The sequence below is a fragment of the Schistocerca piceifrons genome, chromosome 1, assembly GCF_021461385.2.
Source record: "Schistocerca piceifrons isolate TAMUIC-IGC-003096 chromosome 1, iqSchPice1.1, whole genome shotgun sequence".
Lineage (NCBI taxonomy): Eukaryota > Metazoa > Arthropoda > Insecta > Orthoptera > Acrididae > Schistocerca > Schistocerca piceifrons.
Genome location: NC_060138.1, coordinates 637,084,936 through 637,104,021, shown reverse-complemented (window position 1 = coordinate 637,104,021; position 19,086 = coordinate 637,084,936). Strand labels below are relative to the sequence as shown.

Below are 19,086 nucleotides of genomic sequence, written 5' to 3'. Positions count from 1 at the left end.
AGATTATTTGAATCTCGAAATATTTCACCATATTACTATTCACTTGTGGTTAATTATAGCTAGTTTGTTTTCCTTTTGTTTCCTCTGTTATTTTTCACTATGTTTTCTTTCTGCTCCCATGACCCCTTCCCCCACACCCTGCATGGCCCCCCTCCCACCTTCTTCTCTGATATTTGTGACCACCTTCTTTTCTGATATTTGTGAGCATACTCTCTTTCAGATTCAGCCACCTGTTCAGTAAATTCGTACATTATTGCATTGTTTATTTCCATCCATGTTTTTTGTTTCAGATTGTTAATTTTTTCCTTCTATTCTTGTCCTGTTGCCTGTCCTCCCTCCCCCCCTCCCCCCCCCCCCCCCCCCCCTCTAGAAAGGTGTTTGCACAATCCCAAAGTTAAGGTTTCACGCTATTTGCTTCTATTATTTTCTGTATATGTTAGTGTTACACTTGTTTTCTTGTTTCAGCTATTGGTAGATATTAAGTTCTGTGCCATTCCTCAAAGTGTAGCAGAAACTTTAAATATTTTACTCATAATCCATTAATCAACAAAAATGTTCATAATCAAATTTTAAAATGTTCATTTCCATTTTAGGTTCTCATACAGGGGCGTGTTAATCTGAACAGGGCCATTGATGGGGATATTGTAGCTATTAAAATTTTACCACAAGATCAGTGGAGAAGCTCCAGTGATATTGTTCTTGAGGATGATGATGAAGGTGAAGGTATGAGAATGAAACTACAAATGTTTTTGATGTTTACTTTTTTAATAATTTAGGGATCTTCCTGGAACAAAGTAATTGTAGAATGTCTTTCAGATACCCTAACAACAGTGGGGAATGCTTTTCGCAGAGGTCAAACACCTTTTGCTAATGTCTGTTAAATATGTATTCTGAAGTAAAGTAATATACCTGTGCTAATGGAATGCCTTCCCAACTGAAGAATTAACCTTATCAGGGGGCAAGCTCAAAATTAAAGTGTCATCTTTTTAAGTATCATGTATTACTCTCCATCTGCTCATGTTGTCCCTTTAACAATTTTCAGTACATTAAGGGTAACACCTGGTAGAGAGACATTTACTGGCGTCATTTTACAACTACCTTAGCTGTTTCTCCATTTACGACTTAATGCGTATAAGATGATATAGGACTCGTATTTTTCATCTGCCCCAGGTATCAAGTTGTTGATAATATTAAGTTGTCAGAGAAGTTATACTTTTTGAAAATGGGTGGCTACATGCACTTGAATGCTGAAACAATGTTACTCTCTGTGACTAATGTCTTATTCTTCTCACCTGCTCTTGTGTGCACTGCTCAGAAAACACTGTTTCACAACTTATGCTCATGTAATCACTTTCTCCTGATGATCCACATATCATATAGACCAGTTAATGGAAGGATTTAGTTGATTAATTGATATTATATTCCTAAGCACCTTGGTAGATTATATTTTGCATATTGGTTTCAAATATCTCCAGAATACTCCTTCACTATTATTGCTTAACTGCTGTAGTAAGGACTTGCAAGAGGTTTCCATCCTGATTGATTTTCAGTGGCTGTAGTAGCTGCCTCCAATTCTCGCAGTTGAGTGCAGCAACGCTGTTTTAAGATCATCTTCTGCCAGGTTCTAAGCTTCAGCAATGCCTTACATACTGCAACAATAATGTACTGCTCCACAGTTAGTCCATTCTGCATTATTGGCATGAGCCACAATGAACTAAAAAAGTTCAATTTAATATAAAATCCATAATTTTGATGAATAGTGTTTAGCAAGGGCCTTATTTTTGACTCACACTGTAGATGCTACTGTCGACCAGTTTGGTACAATAAAATGTCACATTGTTTGCGTAGAGAGTCATGACAGTGTGCTCTATTTGAGTGAATAACTACCTTGCAGACAGATTACAATAAGTTAACATTTTATTTCTTTTTAGGTAATTTGAATGAAGAAGCTCTAGAAACACAGCAGCAAGCTAAGGATGTTCAGCCAACAGGTGTTGTTGTTGGAATAATACAAAGAAAGTGGAGGCAGTACTGTGGTATCCTACAAGTCTGCGCTTTAGAAGATGTAAGTGAATTCTGTTTCAAAAGTGTTGTATGTGATGATTTAATACAATCATAAAACTTTGAAATCCTGTTTCAATACCTACACTATGTGATCAAAAATATCTGGACACCTGGCTGAAAATGACTTACAAGTTTGTGGCACCCTCCATCAGTAATGCTGGAATTCAGTATGGTGTTGGCCCACCCTTAGCCTTGATGACAGCTTCCACTCCCACGGGCATACATTCAGTCAGGTGCTGGATGGTTTCTTGGGGAATGGCAGCCCATTCTTCATGGAATGCTACACTGGGGAGAGGTATCTATGTCAGTTGGTGAGGCCTGGCATGAAGTCGGTGTTCCAAAACATCCCAAAGCTGTTCTATAGGATTCAGGTCAGGACTCTGTGCAGGCCAGTCCATTGCAGGGATGTTATTGTCACGTAACCACTCTGCCACAGGCCATGCATTATGAACAGGTGCTCAATCATGTTGAAAGATGCAGTTGCTCATCAACAGTGGGAAGCAAGAAGGTGCTTAAAACATCACTGTAGGCCTGTGCTGTGATAGTGTCGCACAAAACAACAAGGGTTTCAAGTCCCCATCATGAAAAACAGACCACACCATAACACCACCGCCTTCAAATTGTAATGTTGGCACTACACATACTGGCAGATGATGTTCACCGGGCATTCACCATGCCCACACCCTGCCATTGGATCACCACATTGTGTACCGTGATTCATCACTCCATACATTTTTTGACAATTCAATCATCCAGTGTTTATGCTCCTTACAGTAAGTGAGGCATCATTTGGCATTTACCGGCATTATGTGTGGCTTATGAGCAGCTGCTCGTCCATGAAATCCAAGTTTTCTCACCTCCCACCTAACTGTCATAGTACTTGCAGTTGATCCTGATGCAGTTTGGAATTCCTGTGTGATGGTCTGGATAGATGTCTGCCTATTACACGTTACAACCATCTTCAACTGTCAGCGGTCTCTTTCAGTCCACAGACAAGGTCGGCCTGTACGCTCTTGTGGTGTTCATGTCTCCTCATGTTTCCACTTCACTATCACATCGGAAACAGTGGACCTAGGGATTTTTAGGAGTGTGGAAATCTTGCATACAGACACATGACCCAAGTGACACCCAATCACCTTACCACATTTGAAGTCCATGAGTTCCGTAGAGCACCCCATTCTGCTCTTTCACGATGTCTAATGACTAGTGAGGTCACTGATATGGAGTACCTGGCAATAGGTGGCAGCACAATGCACCTAATATGAAAAATGTATGTTTTCTGGGTTGTCCAGACCCTTTTGATCACACAGTGTATGTTCAACAGATACTTTGTAAAACATGGGAAAAGCTCACTCTTTCAGCAGTAGGCGTGATTGGGGTACAGGATTTTGGCTTTGACGTGTGTTTAGACAGCTTAAAGATATAAAGCAGACATATAGGTAAAACAAATAAACACAATAACCCACTCTGTATTTTCCCAGAGAAAACACACAAACTAATTATCAATAAGACCAGAGCCTAGACCATCAGTTGTCATTCCTCCACAATCTAAACACTTATCCATCTATACATTTCACTTGGTTGATCCGAATCAGTGAAGTACGTCTCTGAACATTTACCATAAAATCTCCATAACAACTGTAATACCTTCATGTTCATCAGCCACTAACAATAGCTGCACTTTATTAGCTGTCACCTGTTACACACTTCATTAGTTGCTGGCCTCACCCATCTAGCCCATTCCCTGCTCCCATTCCAGCACTACACAGCCGTCATTCCACCACCACACACAGTCTTTTCATTTTTATTCACTTATGTATCCTGGGAGCAGTGTTGGCTCACATGAATTATTCAAGCAACCCACTAAAAATATTTTAGAAAGGAACTACTATAGAATGTGGCGTTGTCACATACTCCTTCTGCTCTCCCCAAATCTCTCCCCATCGCTCCATATTAAAACTGGTTTTCATACTGCCCAGGTGGCCAGATTAGGCAATATTTTACCATTTGGGCTGATAATGATGGAATTCTGACCAAATTTTTATAAGAAATGCAACCATCACCGTTTAGGCGTCATTTTTGTGGAGCAATGCAATTTTTGAGCAACACAGGCAAATCAAAGAGCATTTTTGTGCACTGATTTTAAGTTAATGTTATTTGTAATGATGTTTACTGCTCTGCTGCCTTTTGAAGTATTGGAATATTGCAACCCCAAAGTTCTGCCAGTCTCCAAATAATGATTTCCATCCTAACATTAAACTGTTATGGATTGTCAGTTTGTTACAAACTTATTCCAAATTAGAAACTATTGCACCACATAACACAGAAACACAAAAACAGTAAATGGCAGCATTATGTTACATTCAGCTGCAAGTAAGAACTGATCTGATTAACAAAACAACAACTAAACTCAAGTAAGTCCAACAATGTACAATAGTTGGACTTCATTAATGTACAGTAGTTGGTCAGAAAAAATAGAGATAGGTAATAGCCAGTAGTACTGTCGATAGTTTAAATCTGTCATTGGCTTGTTCACTATCAATAGTATGAATCATTTTTTGTCACATGATTGAAATCAAAATATGAGGGTAATCAAAAAGTTCCCACTCGAGGGCCAAACAGTCCGGAATTGGTATGCCGCTCAGCTAAAATCACTGTAGGCTGTGAGGCAGTCATTCCACACACTCATCAGGTTGAAGAAATTCATTTGGTAAAACATGATGTTCTACTCTGAGAAGAAATCCGTAACTGCCTGGTGCATATCCCTGTCCAACAGAGTTAGCCGACCCTTCAGGGCCTTTTTTTTTTTAAGGGTCTGGAGGCATGATAACCACATCAGGAGAGATAGGTACTGTAGGGCAGTTGCTAGAGTGTCTTCCACATGTGTTGGCATAACTTTTACATTAGGACATTTGCAGTATGGGGACGTGCGCTACCAAGAAGCAGCATCAAACTTGGTGCACCATTCACAGTGGTGGTTTTCGACAGCAGTGCTGCGCCATACACACTCTTCGTTCTCCAATACATGTCTCTATCGTTTATTGTCCTTTGGCTGCCAAGAAAAGAATAACAGCACATTGATCCTGTTTTTATGCATTTGGTTATAATATCACCATAGTTCATGTTTCAGCATTTACCGGACGCACATCAGAAAGGCACAAATGCCACACTAATCTCTTGCCCACATGTCAGTGCTTGTACACCCACATGGAAGTCATATTGCATTGCATACATGCTCCAGCAATGCCTTCAAATGGAAGCTCACAACCACAACTACAACTACACATACAAAGACTCATGCTATAAATTTTTTGGTTTGAAAACAGTTGGCAAAGGAGATCTTCAGGGGTCTAGCACTCTTTGATCAGTAATGCAGTCTGTCTCCCACTTTAACTATTTGATCGGAACTTGTCCCTGCCCATAAACAATAAATAGTACTAAATAAAACTAAAAATTAAGTATTTGTGTGGTATGAAATTCTGTCCCACTGTAGTTGCCAACAGTTGAACAAGACTTAGAAACTGGAGATTGTGGTAAGGTGAATTGCTGATTTGTTAAATTTATTTTAGGGTCAGGCAACAAACACGCAAAAAATACCAACTTGAAATTGTACAGCTAGTTGGCTAAAAAGATGTTAAAATTTAAAGTTAACTCTGAAACATATGCATAAAGTTTTTACTGTATAATGATATCTCAAAACAGCAGGTGTTAACACTTTGAGATATTTCCTAGTATTTCTGTGTGTGTGTGTGTGTGTGTGTGTGTGTGTGTGTGTGTGTGTTTTAGCTCTTTTATAATTTGACAGATCTATTAAAATGTTTGTAAATTAAATTTTTATCATTGCAGGCAACACATCATATTTTTATACCATCAGATAGGAAAATTCCAAAGGTCCGAATTGAAACTAGGCAGTACAAAACTCTAAAAGACCAAAGAATAGTTGTTTCTATTGATTCTTGGCCTTACTTTTCACGATATCCACAGGTAAGAAGTACATTTTTTTTCATTTGGATTTAATTTATGGTATTTATAATGCTGCATTTAACTATTTTCTTTGTAATACAGGGGCACTACATCCGAGCACTTGGCAAGATTGGTGATAAGAATACTGAAAATGAAGTCCTGCTTCTTGAGCATGATGTCCCTCACAACACATTTTCCCAGGCTGTTCTCAGTTGCCTGCCAACACTGCCTTGGCTGATAACAGATGAAGTAAGTGACACATTATGTAGTGTAAAATGTATATCATATCAAAGAATTCTTTATTTGATCCTGTACGTTTAATCATTTGTAATTTCCTCAGCGGAGATAAAAATAAACTGAAACACGTTTTCTTTTATTCTAATAGAAGGCTGGCTGGAATCCAGGCCATGCCTAAGATCTTGATCAAGTATGGCAGCTAGATTGTAGGAAAGGAGTTCACAATGTGTTTTTTACTTTAAAAAGTTCAAAATGTTAGTTCTTTTAGAAGATGACAGATGGTATGTAGATTGAAGGCATGATGGAAGTCCCTTCACCATCTCCTGCTGCATTTAACCATGTCAGTAGTCTTTCAAACTGCTGTGCCAAATGAACTCAGAACAAACACGAAACAAAATTGAGAGTAAATGTATATGTAAATAATGGCACTTTGATGTGGCTATTAAAGAAATCAGTCAATTTTTCTTGGTTGAAGGACTCTTTCAACAGACCATTGCAGTGTAAATCAATCAGCTCAATTTGTAGACTTTCTGGCATACATTATGCATTTAAAGTAAGTCAGTTTGAAGATAGTTTTAAATTTTGTGAACTCTGTGACACACCACAAAAGTTCATCTTGCAGATAACTTTGCTTTTTTGCTGTACTTTAAAGCATCATAAACACCAACTGTCATTTGAGTTTGGTGTGGAAAAATGGGCATTTACTTTGCTTCAGATATTTTCAAAATAGATCAAGATTCATTTCCAAGGTGAAATGTAATTCATGTATAAGAATATTTTTGCATTACATGAGGAAATTCAGCTAATTCAGACAGCAAAATCCACTTGCCAAAATTCAAAGAATACATTTGTCTTTCCATTCGTTCCTAAAAATAGAAATATTTCCCTTCACAATTCCTACATTTGCTTACAAACTTCTCTGAAGCTGAGCCACCATATATTTATGTGGTACAAGTCACCCTTACACGTCAGCCTTACTGTTCTCCAAAAATGAGATAAACTAGTTGTGCATCAGCTTTCTTGCTCTAATAATCTTCACAATTTTTATTACAATATTTGCAGCACAGTTTCTGTACAATGCATACTTGCACAGAGCTTCCTAGCACATAATACAGTGAATAAATGTGACTTTCTGGCCTGGGCGTGTTTCATCAACAATTTTCATCAGAAGGCTAACATTCCTGGGTGTTACATTTGGAAATCTTTCTGTAGCAACGATTCTGTTTCCCAATGCACCCTTCAATATTTATAAATAAAGTTTCTCCTGTTATGCTGCCTTTCAGCGACTCCATCACAAGCAGTTCCTGTCCTTCACACTGAGCAAAGAGGCCCAGTGTAGGGGATAAATTTCCTTTGAAGAGGAACTGGCTGATTTTGTACACCAGTGTATGATCGTACTCTGTCCCTAATGACCTCATCATCAGTGAGATGTTAAGCATTAATTCACTGCCCTTTTTTATGGATTACACAAAAGTGGTCATTAACACCATAGACAAAAAAAATAGTTTGTGGAGTATCAATAAGGTCTGCACTTCTGTGCGTTTTGAGAAAATATCAGTCACATTGCTTGTACTCGGGCATCAACTGTACAAACTCATTTTGTTTTATGATCTGTATTCTGAATGTCATTATTCATGTAAATAAACTGATACTTTAAAAAATTTGTTTGTTGTCTAGACAAAGGATTTTGCCCATATAAAGTGTTGTAGTTGTTGAAGACTTCATGCCCACACAAGCGCCCCCCCCCCCCCCCCCTCCCACCACCACAAAAAAAAAAAAGAAAAAAACCTGTTGCCTTTGTAACATTGTATGTCACAACAAAACTAGCTTTTGTCATTTTCTGGTAATTTTTGCTGTCTTTAGTGAAAATATTTTGTTGCTTCTCCAACATAATCATTATTTGACAAGACTTTTGCATCCTTGCATTTTCTAAAAGTTCTCTGCAATACACAGGCTGTTTCATATTAAAGTTGTCCTTGAAATTATACTTTTTGGAAACTACATCTTCATTTCAGATTAAACACATAGTATAATCACTACTACCTGCAAAAACATACTGCAGTGTCCACTCTTTGTTGAATTTTCAACACTTCCTATCCACTTCCCTCAGTCTGCTGTCAACTATTACATTTTAAAGGTAGTGTAACATTTTGCTGCCAGGGAAAAGTGGCTTTCCAAATAAGCAGGCACTAAATAAATGAACTGCTAAAACATCCTTGGTGCCAAACTTTGAAGGCAACTCCAACCATTAGCTGCATAATTGATTTCCATTTAATTCATTTTTTTACATTCTGTGAACTAACAGCCACACAACTGCTGACAGATGAAGACAAAAACATTCATTTATTTAATGAAAACCAATTTTATACATAAGAAACTCTTATTTTTAGACGATATTTCTGCACAATTTGTCAGGAGACTGACACAATTTTTGCATGGCCATTGTTCTTTATTTTACATTTTCAGTATAGTTGTGAATTGCCTGCTGTGCTACAGTTATCCCCCCTTTTTTGTTTTATGAGATTTCCTTCTGGCAGTGTGAGGTTAGACTTGTTTTGGTTTTTATGCAAATATTTAATTTTCATTACTCCGGTGAGTAACTATTGACCCTGAATATCTGTATTTGTAGAGTTATTGGTCACACTTATGTAAGCTGTTAACATTTTTTGGTTAAGGGAGACTACTCACCAAAAGCAGAAGCTTTGAGTTGTCAGTAGGCACACACAAAACGGAAGAAAACATGCTAGGTTTGGGAACTAAAGTAGCCTCCCCCCCCCCCCCCCCCCATACACACACACACAGAAAGGAAACATGCTAGCCTTGGGGAACTAGAGTAAAACACACACACACACACACACACACACACACACACACACACACACACACACACACCTTTGTCCCCTACAGGCTGCCAGCTGGACTAACAACACCATTGCTGCATTTTGGCAGGTGAACTAGTTGTGATGGGCCTGTGTTGGGTGGGGTGGCTGGAGGGAGAGGGAGATGGGAGGCTGAAAGAGGGATTGGGAATTACTGGCTAGCAGGTTGGAGGGAGGCAGCTGGTTTGATGGCTAGGAATGTGGGAAGGATGGGAAGTCAGGTGTACTGGCTGGGCATGTGATGCATTGTAGTAAGAGCCGATGGATAGCAGCACTCACTAAAACTGATATGGGGACGTGAACTGGGAGGTGGTGACGCAGTGGGGGAAGGGTGAAAAGTGTGGAAACAAGGGTACCTGTGATTGAGGTGAGTGGGGGAGTGGAGGATGTGTTGTAAAGATAACTCCCATCTGCTTAGTTCAGAGAAGCTGGTGGTTGAGGGAGGGATCTAGATGGGCTGTGTTGTGAAGCAGCCCCTGAAATTGTGTATATTGTGCTCAGCTGCATGTTGTGCTACCAGATTGTCAACATTATTCTTGGCAACAGTTTGGTGGTTGCCATTCATCCTGATGTTCAGCTGGTTGGTAGTCATACTGACATTAAAAGCTGTGCAATGTTTGTAAAATTTGAATAGCTAGCACTTCCTGCAACTCTCTCAAGCACAGTTTTTAATGAGATTTTTGCTTCCTCATTAGCCTCTTCTGACATAAATTTAATTGCGTTACATATAGTTACAGGTGTGTGTGATGAAGGACGGTATATGACATGGCTTTTTTCACAGGTGGTGCGAACTCTTATGGGTTAGGATAAGCCTGCAATGCACTTCTCTGTTTTTCATATTTATCGCATCTCTGTCTCCAGAAATAACCTGTGATGTAAAACGCAATGTTATGGTAAAATATGCAGATGACAGTAAACTACAGATTTTGTTTGAAAAATCGCCTGTAAAAACACAACTTTTTGTTTGCCCAAGTCATACAAAATCCATTAAATACATGCACAAGTCCCTTCATTGGCTGCATGACTTTGGTCTCTTCATATGAGATAAGCATCAGAAACAAAATACACACAAAGAACATTTGTCACCATTATATTTATTTAAAGTAAAATGGCTACACAAGATCTGCAACGTTCTGCACCTTACACTTTTATAAAGAATTGATCAAGTAGCTAAAATTTATTCTGGCTTCAAATTTTATAGTTAATATCAGAATGCAAGGTGTTCAGTAGTGTTCTACATGCTTTCCAGGATTTTCAACTTTTTGTTTCTTCCTTCTGTTTTATTTTGTTTCAGAGTTTTATGTGTAGTATTGGAACTGAGACATGGAGATTTTTGATTTAAGACTTTTAACTAGGGACATGCATATTTGTGTTTTGCAACAAATATAAATGTAAACAACTGCTATAATTATTTGTAAACCATGATGTTACTTTTATAATCTTTTAATGTGATTTTCCTCAGGATGTTGCCAGAAGGGTAGATCTCCGTCATGTCGACATCTGTTCTGTTGATCCTCCTGGTTGCACTGATATTGATGATGCACTTCACTGTATGGCCATTGGAAATGGAAATTATGAGGTAGAATAATATTTTTTTAACTATTGCAGAAACAACTGGAAAAATAATTGAGTAATTGGTTGGAAACAAAATTTAAAGTGGTTATCAAAATTAGAATAATTAAAGCATGCTTTGCAGCAACAAGAATCATCAGGCAATCTACTGTCGAGAGGTGAAGGAAACTGAAAAAAATTTTTTTTTGGGTTCTGGGCTATCCTTCTGTGTTGCCGCTTTTACTTTCTTCATTTCCACCTTTTGCTTGCCTATTCCCTTATTGCAACAACAAAAAATTTTTTGTGAAAAATTCAAGTTAATATCTGTTTATTTCGCCAAAACCGTATGCCAGTCTAGTGATGCTATTGATATCTGTATCAGTGTATTTTGAAGGCTTAAGGTTTATTTCTTCTTCTCCAGGTTGGTGTCCATATAGCTGATGTTTCTCATTTCATACGTCCTGGCACTGCTATTGATAAGGAAGCAGCCCATAGAGCTACTACAGTTTATCTTGTTGACAAAAGGATTGATATGGTTCCAGGTATACCTCTTGAAATCATTGTAATAGTCAGTTGGCTATTATAAGTGAAAGTAGACTTGTCTGGTGTGTACTGCTGATGACATCTTCTTGGGCTTCCATCTAGATGGGTGCATTGAATTTGCGTGACTTTTCATTGAGTCTTACTCTCATCATCTTGTAGTGAACTCTTTGTCAGAAGATGATGAGTGTGGCACTCAGCAAAATGTGTTATTTCAATACAGCCACCCAGATGGAAGCCCAAGATGATTGCTTCAGCATCTGGCTAGTGTCCAATGATATAATAACAATTGTTAAAAGTTGTTAGTTTTGTGTTGGTTGGATCTTAATGTTGGTAATTTTCCACTGTGAAATCTAAAACATACTGAAGTCAGTGATTGGGACTGGGCAGGCAATAACTACACACATACATATGTCAGGCAAATTTTACGCTACATTATATAAAGAGCAAACTTCAATGTAATATAATGCTTCTTTGTTGTGGGAGAACTGTGAGCAGTTCTTGTAATAGAAGAGGACAAGTTGTCAGTGCAAATGTTCTACATTAACATAAAAGTTATGAGTATCAGTATCAGTAATTTTTTCCCCAAATTAATAAGCCAAACTTTCAAATGTAATATGAAGTCTATTCAAAAAATTCTGGAACATTCATAATTTAGTGCTAGTGGTGTGCTAGAGTGAAATACGCTTGGCATCCCTTTACACATCTTTGGAATATGTAACTACCAGAAGTTTGATTGTTGTATGTCTGTTAGATATTGTTCAGTGCTGTATTGAGTAGAATGTTTTGTCACACAGTTTGTGAATTCTGAGATGGCAGAATTAAAGGAACAATCTGTCTGCTTAAATTCTGCATGAAACTCAAGAAATCCTTTACAGAGACACACCAAATGATGCAGGAAGCCTACAGTGATGAGTGCTTAAGCCGTACTCAGTGTTACGAATGGTTCATACAGTTTGAAAAAGGCCAGACAGAAGTTAAAGATGAACTTCATTCAGGATGCCCTTCAACATCTACCGACAATCCTCACGTCAGGAACATCAATGTAATTGTGCATGTCAGTGAAGACTTACTGTCTGAGAGATTGCAGACGAATATAACATTCCAGTTGGATCGTGTCATGAAATCCTGACACAGCATCTTGGAGTGCATCATGTTGTCACCAAGTTTGTCCCCCAGGTCATGAGTCAAGATCAGAAACACCTTCGTCTTGCGATCTGTGAAAAACTTTTGGATTGTGCAAATGAGAACAGGATGTAACTCTTGATGAGATGTGGATCTGTGGTTAAGCTGTTGGACCAAGGTTCAGACTTCACAATGGGTTGGGAAAGGTTCAGCAAGACCAAAAAAAGCTGGTCAGAGCAGGTCAAACGTCAAAGCCACGCTGATAGTTTTCTTTGACTTGAAAGGATTAGGTACCATTAATTCATGCCACTGGTACAAACTGTTAATTGATCACACTATTGGGGCATGTTGTGATGCCTGTGAGAAAATGTGAGAAGGAAACGGCCTGAACTGTGGCGAGACAATCCGTGGCTCTTGCATCACAATAATGCACCCTCACATTCATCCCTGTTGGTACATGACTGTTGCACAAAACATGAAATCACTTTGCTGAATCATTCTCTGTACTCTCCAGACATGCCCCCCTGTGGACTTTTTTATTTCCAAAGATAACAATCCCATAGAAAGGACAAAGATTTGCAACGATAGATAAGATAATAGAAAATTTGCTGATGGCACTTCATGCAATTCAGTAAGAGGTGTACCAAGACTGCTTCTGGAAGTGGAAATGGCATTGGGAGTGATGTATCAATTATGGAGAAGAGTATTTCAAAGGAGACCATGCAAAATAAGTAAAAGGTAAGCTTAGAAAAAATTTGTTGACAAAGTTCTGCAATTTTTTGAACAGACCTCATATAGCCACACAAACCTAATTACTAGTGTAGTATAATGTTGATGAATTTTCAGAATGAAAAGTGAAATTCAGTGTGTATAAGAGAAAATACCATTAATCCAGTGCACTTTATTGTTCTGTAGAATTATGTAGATAAATCACTGGAAGAATGAAAATACATCAGTTCTTCATAACTCATACTTCTCTTCTGTTTATGAATTTTTTTTTTTTTGGGATCTCTTCAATTGATATGTGGTGTTGGTTTTTCGAGATTGTCATTTGTTCTGTTTTCTAGCAAAACTACCATGTACTTAGTGTGTAAGAGCACTTATGAAGAGCATTATTGTGGATCTTACCTAATAACACAATCCGTGAGAAGAAAACCTAGAGAAGGATGGACTTAAAAATACTTGGTTCCTTTTTATAAAGGCAATATTGCCAAAAGAAAATCTTCACTGGTTATTCCCTCTGTGTCAAATTGCATAATATTGGCGTAGTGTAGACTATCATTATTGACAAACTGAAGTGTTTAACGCGTACGTGCTAGCACTGAGAATTGTATTTTTTGCTGTGGGGCGCTGCACATATTCAAACCTCCCTTCATCTAGCAATGCTGCTTTTCCTGTTTCTCTCTATGGGGCAACGGTCATACTCAGATGCTCTAAGCTACTGTTTTAGTATGGTGACCTTTTAGTTTGAAAAAAGAGAGATCACATAAAATAATTTTATACTAGATTAATCACAAATTATGTGATATCTCATTTGTTCAGGAAGCTGTTTGTTGCACCTGGCTGAAATGTAGTACATCATATGTCAGTGTCTTGCTTGTAGCATAATTTGTAGAGTCAAACATGAGCCACCAGTGATATGCAATGCCCAACGGAAGGATCTAGTGTGAGCCACCAATGGTACACGCCGGCATGCACACATTAATTATGCTACAGTGAGGCAGATGTAATCTCTGTACAGAATTGTTCACATTGAAATCTTATCTTCAGCTGCTGTTGAGTGGATTTAATTCCTGAAAATCACCAATGGAACCTTAGATTTTACATCCGTTAGCAATCTACAAGTTTAATTTCATTGAACATGCAGCTGGTATCTTTTGACAGACCTACCCTGTTCTCATTTTCTTGTAATCACCTGACGACTGCAGTTCTTCCCCACTATAAACTTGAATGGCGGCACTGAGTTTCTCGTCCTGTTGTGGTTATCCTCAGATCTCTTATTACGTCTCCGTTGCTTGTGCATTGGCCTGTTTATGCTTATGTTTCTTTTTGGGCCTCATGGTTGTGCCTCAGTTTTTCTAGGAACAATGTATATGATGAACATCTTGCTCTTGTCCCTGTCCTCACTATAAGTGCATCCCTCTCAACATGGTATCTGAATGATGTATCCCTCATTACCAGCCTTTCCCACTTTTTTCTCTGATGAACAAAGTATTAGTTTTAAAAGTCTGATATTGTATTTGAAACTTGTAAATCTGTGTAGCAGTAGTATTTGAAATTTTACCTCCTGCCATTCTAATTTAATGTTCTGTGCTTTCAAAAAAATTTGCTTCATTTAATTACTGGCCCACTTTCTCTGAAGTGTTTGCTGTTGGTGTAATGTGTCCTAATCCCAATTCCACACTTTGTTACAGAACTCCTAAGTTCCAATCTTTGCTCACTCAGAGGAAATGAAGAAAGATTTGCATTTTCCTGCATTTGGGAGTTGTCACCTAACGCTGAAATAATTAATACTAGATTTTGTAAAAGTATTATTAGATCACGAAGAGCTATGACGTATGAAGAAGCACAAATCAAAATTGACGACAAAACTCAGACTGATAATCTAGCAGTGTCATTAAGACACCTGAACAGTTTGGCAAAAATACTGAAGAAGAGACGCTTGGACAATGGGTTTGTATACTTTGTTTGTATGTATTCAGGTCACATTGCAGGTTCAGATTAAATGTTATGATGAGGACGATGATGTTTGGTTTGTGGGGCACTCAACTGCGCAGATATCAGTACCTGTACAAATTCCCAACCTTTGCTCAGTCCAATCTCGCCACTTTCATGAATGATGATGAAATGATGAAGACAACACAAACACCCAGTCATCTCGAGGCAGGTGAAAATCCCTGACCCCGCCAGGAATCGAACCTGGGACCCTGTGCTCGGGAAGCAAGAACATGACCGCAAGACCATGAGCTGTGGACATGGATTAAATGTGAGACGAATCCTTAAAGTAAAGCACATTCAGTCATCCAGGTCTTTTTGAGTGCAATATTGACACCTGTTCTGTAGATAGCAGAAACCCACACACCTGTGACATGATATATCATCACTTGTTCATAATTATTTTTTATACACTCTAAGACAGAAAAAAAAACCACACACACACACATACACCACAAAGGAATTATACAAATGATACAGAAGTTAGTAGATGTGATGTACATGCACAGACAAACAAATGATTACAGTGTCAGAAAAACTGGATGATTTATTCAAGAGAAATAACATTACAAACTGAGCAACTCAGTAATGTGTTGGTCCACATCTAGCCAAAATACAAGCAGTTATTCAGCTTGGCATTGATTGACGAAGCTGTTGGATGTCCTCCTGAGGGATATCGTGTCAAATTCTGTCCAATTGGCACGTTAGATTGTCTGAATCCCAAGGTTTTTGGAGGGCCCTGCTTGTAATGCTCCAGACATTTTTCAATTGGGGAGAGATCCGGTAACCTTGCTGGCCAAGATAAGATTTGGCAAGCACGAAGACAAGCAGTAGAAACTCTCTCCATGCATGGGCGGGCAGTGCAAGTCCAGGAAGGGCAACAAAACGGGGTATAGAATATCGTCGACATACCACTGTACTGTAAGTGTGTTGCAGATGACAACGAAAGGGGTCGTGCTATGAAGAGAAATGGCACCCCAGATCATCATCACTCCTTGTTGGTTGACAAACGTACCACTGTGCTGTAAGGTTGTTGCAGATGACAACCAAAGGGGTCTTGCTATGAAGAGAAATGGCACCCCAGCTCATCATCACTCCTTATTGGTCAACATGGTATGGCAAACAACCGTCAGATTGATATCTCCCCATTATCTGGGCCATCTCCAGACAATTCTTCATTGGTCTTCGGGCCTCAGTTTGAATCAGGACTCATCACTGAAGTCAATATACTGTAGTTGATGAGATTCCAGGCCAAACAAGTGTCTGGAGACATCACGGATAGCTTTGGGATACCAACCTGACCGTCACCCACCATATGGCCCGACAACTAGTAATGATGGTCTGGGGTGACATTTTTTTCGTAGCAGGAGCCCTTTGGTTGTCATCCACTGTACCCTTATAGCACAATGATATGTTGACAATATTCTATGCCCATTTTGTTGCCCTTCTTGGCAAGCTGTCCTGGGCTCACACTTCATTGATATAATGCCTTCCCACACACAGAGAGTGTTTCTACTGCTTATCTTCATGCTTGCCAAACCCTACCTTGACCACCAAGATCACTGCATCTCTTTCTAGTTGTAATGTATGGAGAATTATGTACGGTGTCCTCCAACACTCTCAGGATTTTGACAATCTAACACATCAGTTGGACAGAATTTGGCACGATGCCCTCAGTAGGACATCCAACAACTCTTATCAATCAACGCCAAGCCAAATAACTGCTTGCATAAGGGCCAGAGGTGGACCAACTTATTACTGAATTGCTCAGTATGTGAAGATCTTACTGTTGAATAAATTAGCCAATTTTTCTGAAAATGTTACCATTTGTTTGTCTGTATATGTACATCACATCTACGGATTTCAGTCCCATTCCAATGATTCCTTTGTGTGGTGTGTCTTTTTTTCTTAGACTGTCTTAAGTTTATAGCAGTTTGTTTGTAAGCTTGGGTTTTAAACATGAAGCTCACCAAAGCATTTCAGCCATGTAAAGATACATGGACAGAATAGACTGCACAATTCTTGCAGTACCTCCAATTGTCTTACAGCCCACCCAAATGTAAAACTGTTGAGTATGACAAACTCTGAATTCTGTGAATCAAAGGTTCCTGTATTATGAATTAAAGGTAAGATGAAAGATGACTGATAATCATAGCATAGTTGGTGAAGACTGTCAGAGATAACTAATACACAAAACCACAACACTGTGGAAAGGATAGGACGCTACTCTTCAATATAGAGGAGACATTGAGTTGCAGACAGGCACAATAGAAAAGACTGCTAAAATAGCCTTCTTTCAAAATAAGAACACCCACACATTCACACAAGCACAACCCTAACACTCACATGGCCAGTCTCTTGGCACAGTCTGTGAGAAGAGCTCACAGAAAAGGCTGGCAGTCAGGTGCCAGCATCCGGAGACAACAGCCATGGGTTTGTGAATTGTTCTTTTGTGAATGTGTGTGTTTTTCCTATTTCGGAAAAAGGATGATCATGTTTTAGCAATGTTTTTCGTTGTACAAAATTGTTAAAGCTTTCGTGGTCACTTGTTGACAAACTGCCTATTGGCTTCTGTCTCGGGTTCTGTGGCCGATGTTCATCTAATGATTTTACTGAAGTTTCTCCAGCTCAAGTGGCTGGCATTGTCAAAGCTTCACCCTCCATTGCCAGTGGTGAACTGGAGCCGAGCTCACAGCCACAGACTATATGTGCCTGGCCCGCCAACATCCGAGGGCTTCTCTGCGGTCATTTTCGGTGTGGTTCTCCTCTTGCTACCTGTGACGGTCGTTTGCTGCAGTACGGGAAACGAGGATCCGCTTACCTTAAGGCTTTCCTCTTTCTTGTTGAAACTGTTCACGTGCTTTTGTATTTCTACAACTCCTCTCTTTTCTCTACAGCTTCTCTCTTTTCGTTGTGCCTATCTGTGTCAGCAGCTCCTATATGTGATGAGTAGCAGTCTATCCTTCCCATATTGTTGTTATTCCATCCAAGACTTTCCAGTGTTTGACCAAAAAAACACAATTGTCATTGTATGTTTCAATATAGTTGCTGTGACTCAAATTCAAAGAAAAACACATAAATAACATCAATGAGAATAATTAAAAAAATTATCATTTTTATATCTCTTATGCCAAACCTTAGTCATGAGATGGAAAATTTGTTCTTAGAGTGTAAATCATGCCTTTGCAACAAAATGCAAGGTTTGTTGTGTGGTTGCCAGACGCATTTCACTTTATTAATCTGAAGAATCTTCAGTGGTCTATAATGTATATTTTATTTCTTACGACATTTATATTATTGTATGCTGTACATCATCAGCTGCAGTGTAGTAATTATAGTCGATAGCTGCTAACATGCTGGTTATTGGTTCAAACCCCACATCCTGCAGTTACTTATGATTTGATATTTCTGGTTTCTGGGAGGCTCTGGGATGTATTTATTTCAATTTGCTAGAACATACCTTGTATATACAAATAAGAGTACTCATTGATGAAGTGGGCAATTATTATCTGCATTTACTTCATCTTTGCTCGGTAAATGTGCTTTCAGTATGAACTGTTAGTTTTGTTGGTGCCTTCCTCTCGTAACTGTTACTTGATTCTGGATTCTGGTGACACAGTTTAGTGGAGACACTGGGTATCACAGACATCGATATTGCCATGACTCCAATAAACTATGCAAAAGCCATCACCTTTCTTGTGTGGGCTCCAAATACAAACGGTACAGTACTCCAATGGTCTGCAATGTCAAGGTAGCAATAAGTACTAAGCATTGGTGAGTAAGAACACACACCAGGCATCCTGCAGTGTGTTTGGGAAAAGCTGGTTGGGATTTAACTGAGTGGTAAAGGCATTTGACTGCATCATTAAATACAACATGTGGGAAGGCGTGACCTGTCTTGTCAACATTATTCTTACTTGGACAGTATAGCTCAGTGAGAGTTCAAAAATAATGAGGAAAATCTCAAGAGTTGGAACACATTGAAGTTAAGAAGACATTTGATGACAACCAG

The 19,086-nt window shown here is 38.8% G+C and overlaps 1 protein-coding gene across 1 annotated transcript in view; it reads left to right on the top strand.

The window, feature by feature from the left end:
* Positions 1 to 19,086, top strand: part of LOC124805024 (exosome complex exonuclease RRP44) — a 143,321-nt gene that overhangs the window by 56,905 nt on the left and 67,330 nt on the right. Inside the window, exons 6-12 of the mRNA XM_047265438.1 lie at positions 594 to 723; positions 1,932 to 2,065; positions 5,911 to 6,048; positions 6,130 to 6,276; positions 10,606 to 10,722; positions 11,116 to 11,236; positions 14,774 to 15,032. Coding sequence (XP_047121394.1) covers positions 594 to 723; positions 1,932 to 2,065; positions 5,911 to 6,048; positions 6,130 to 6,276; positions 10,606 to 10,722; positions 11,116 to 11,236; positions 14,774 to 15,032 — 1,046 coding nt within the window. The remainder of the gene's footprint in view (positions 1 to 593; positions 724 to 1,931; positions 2,066 to 5,910; positions 6,049 to 6,129; positions 6,277 to 10,605; positions 10,723 to 11,115; positions 11,237 to 14,773; positions 15,033 to 19,086) is intronic.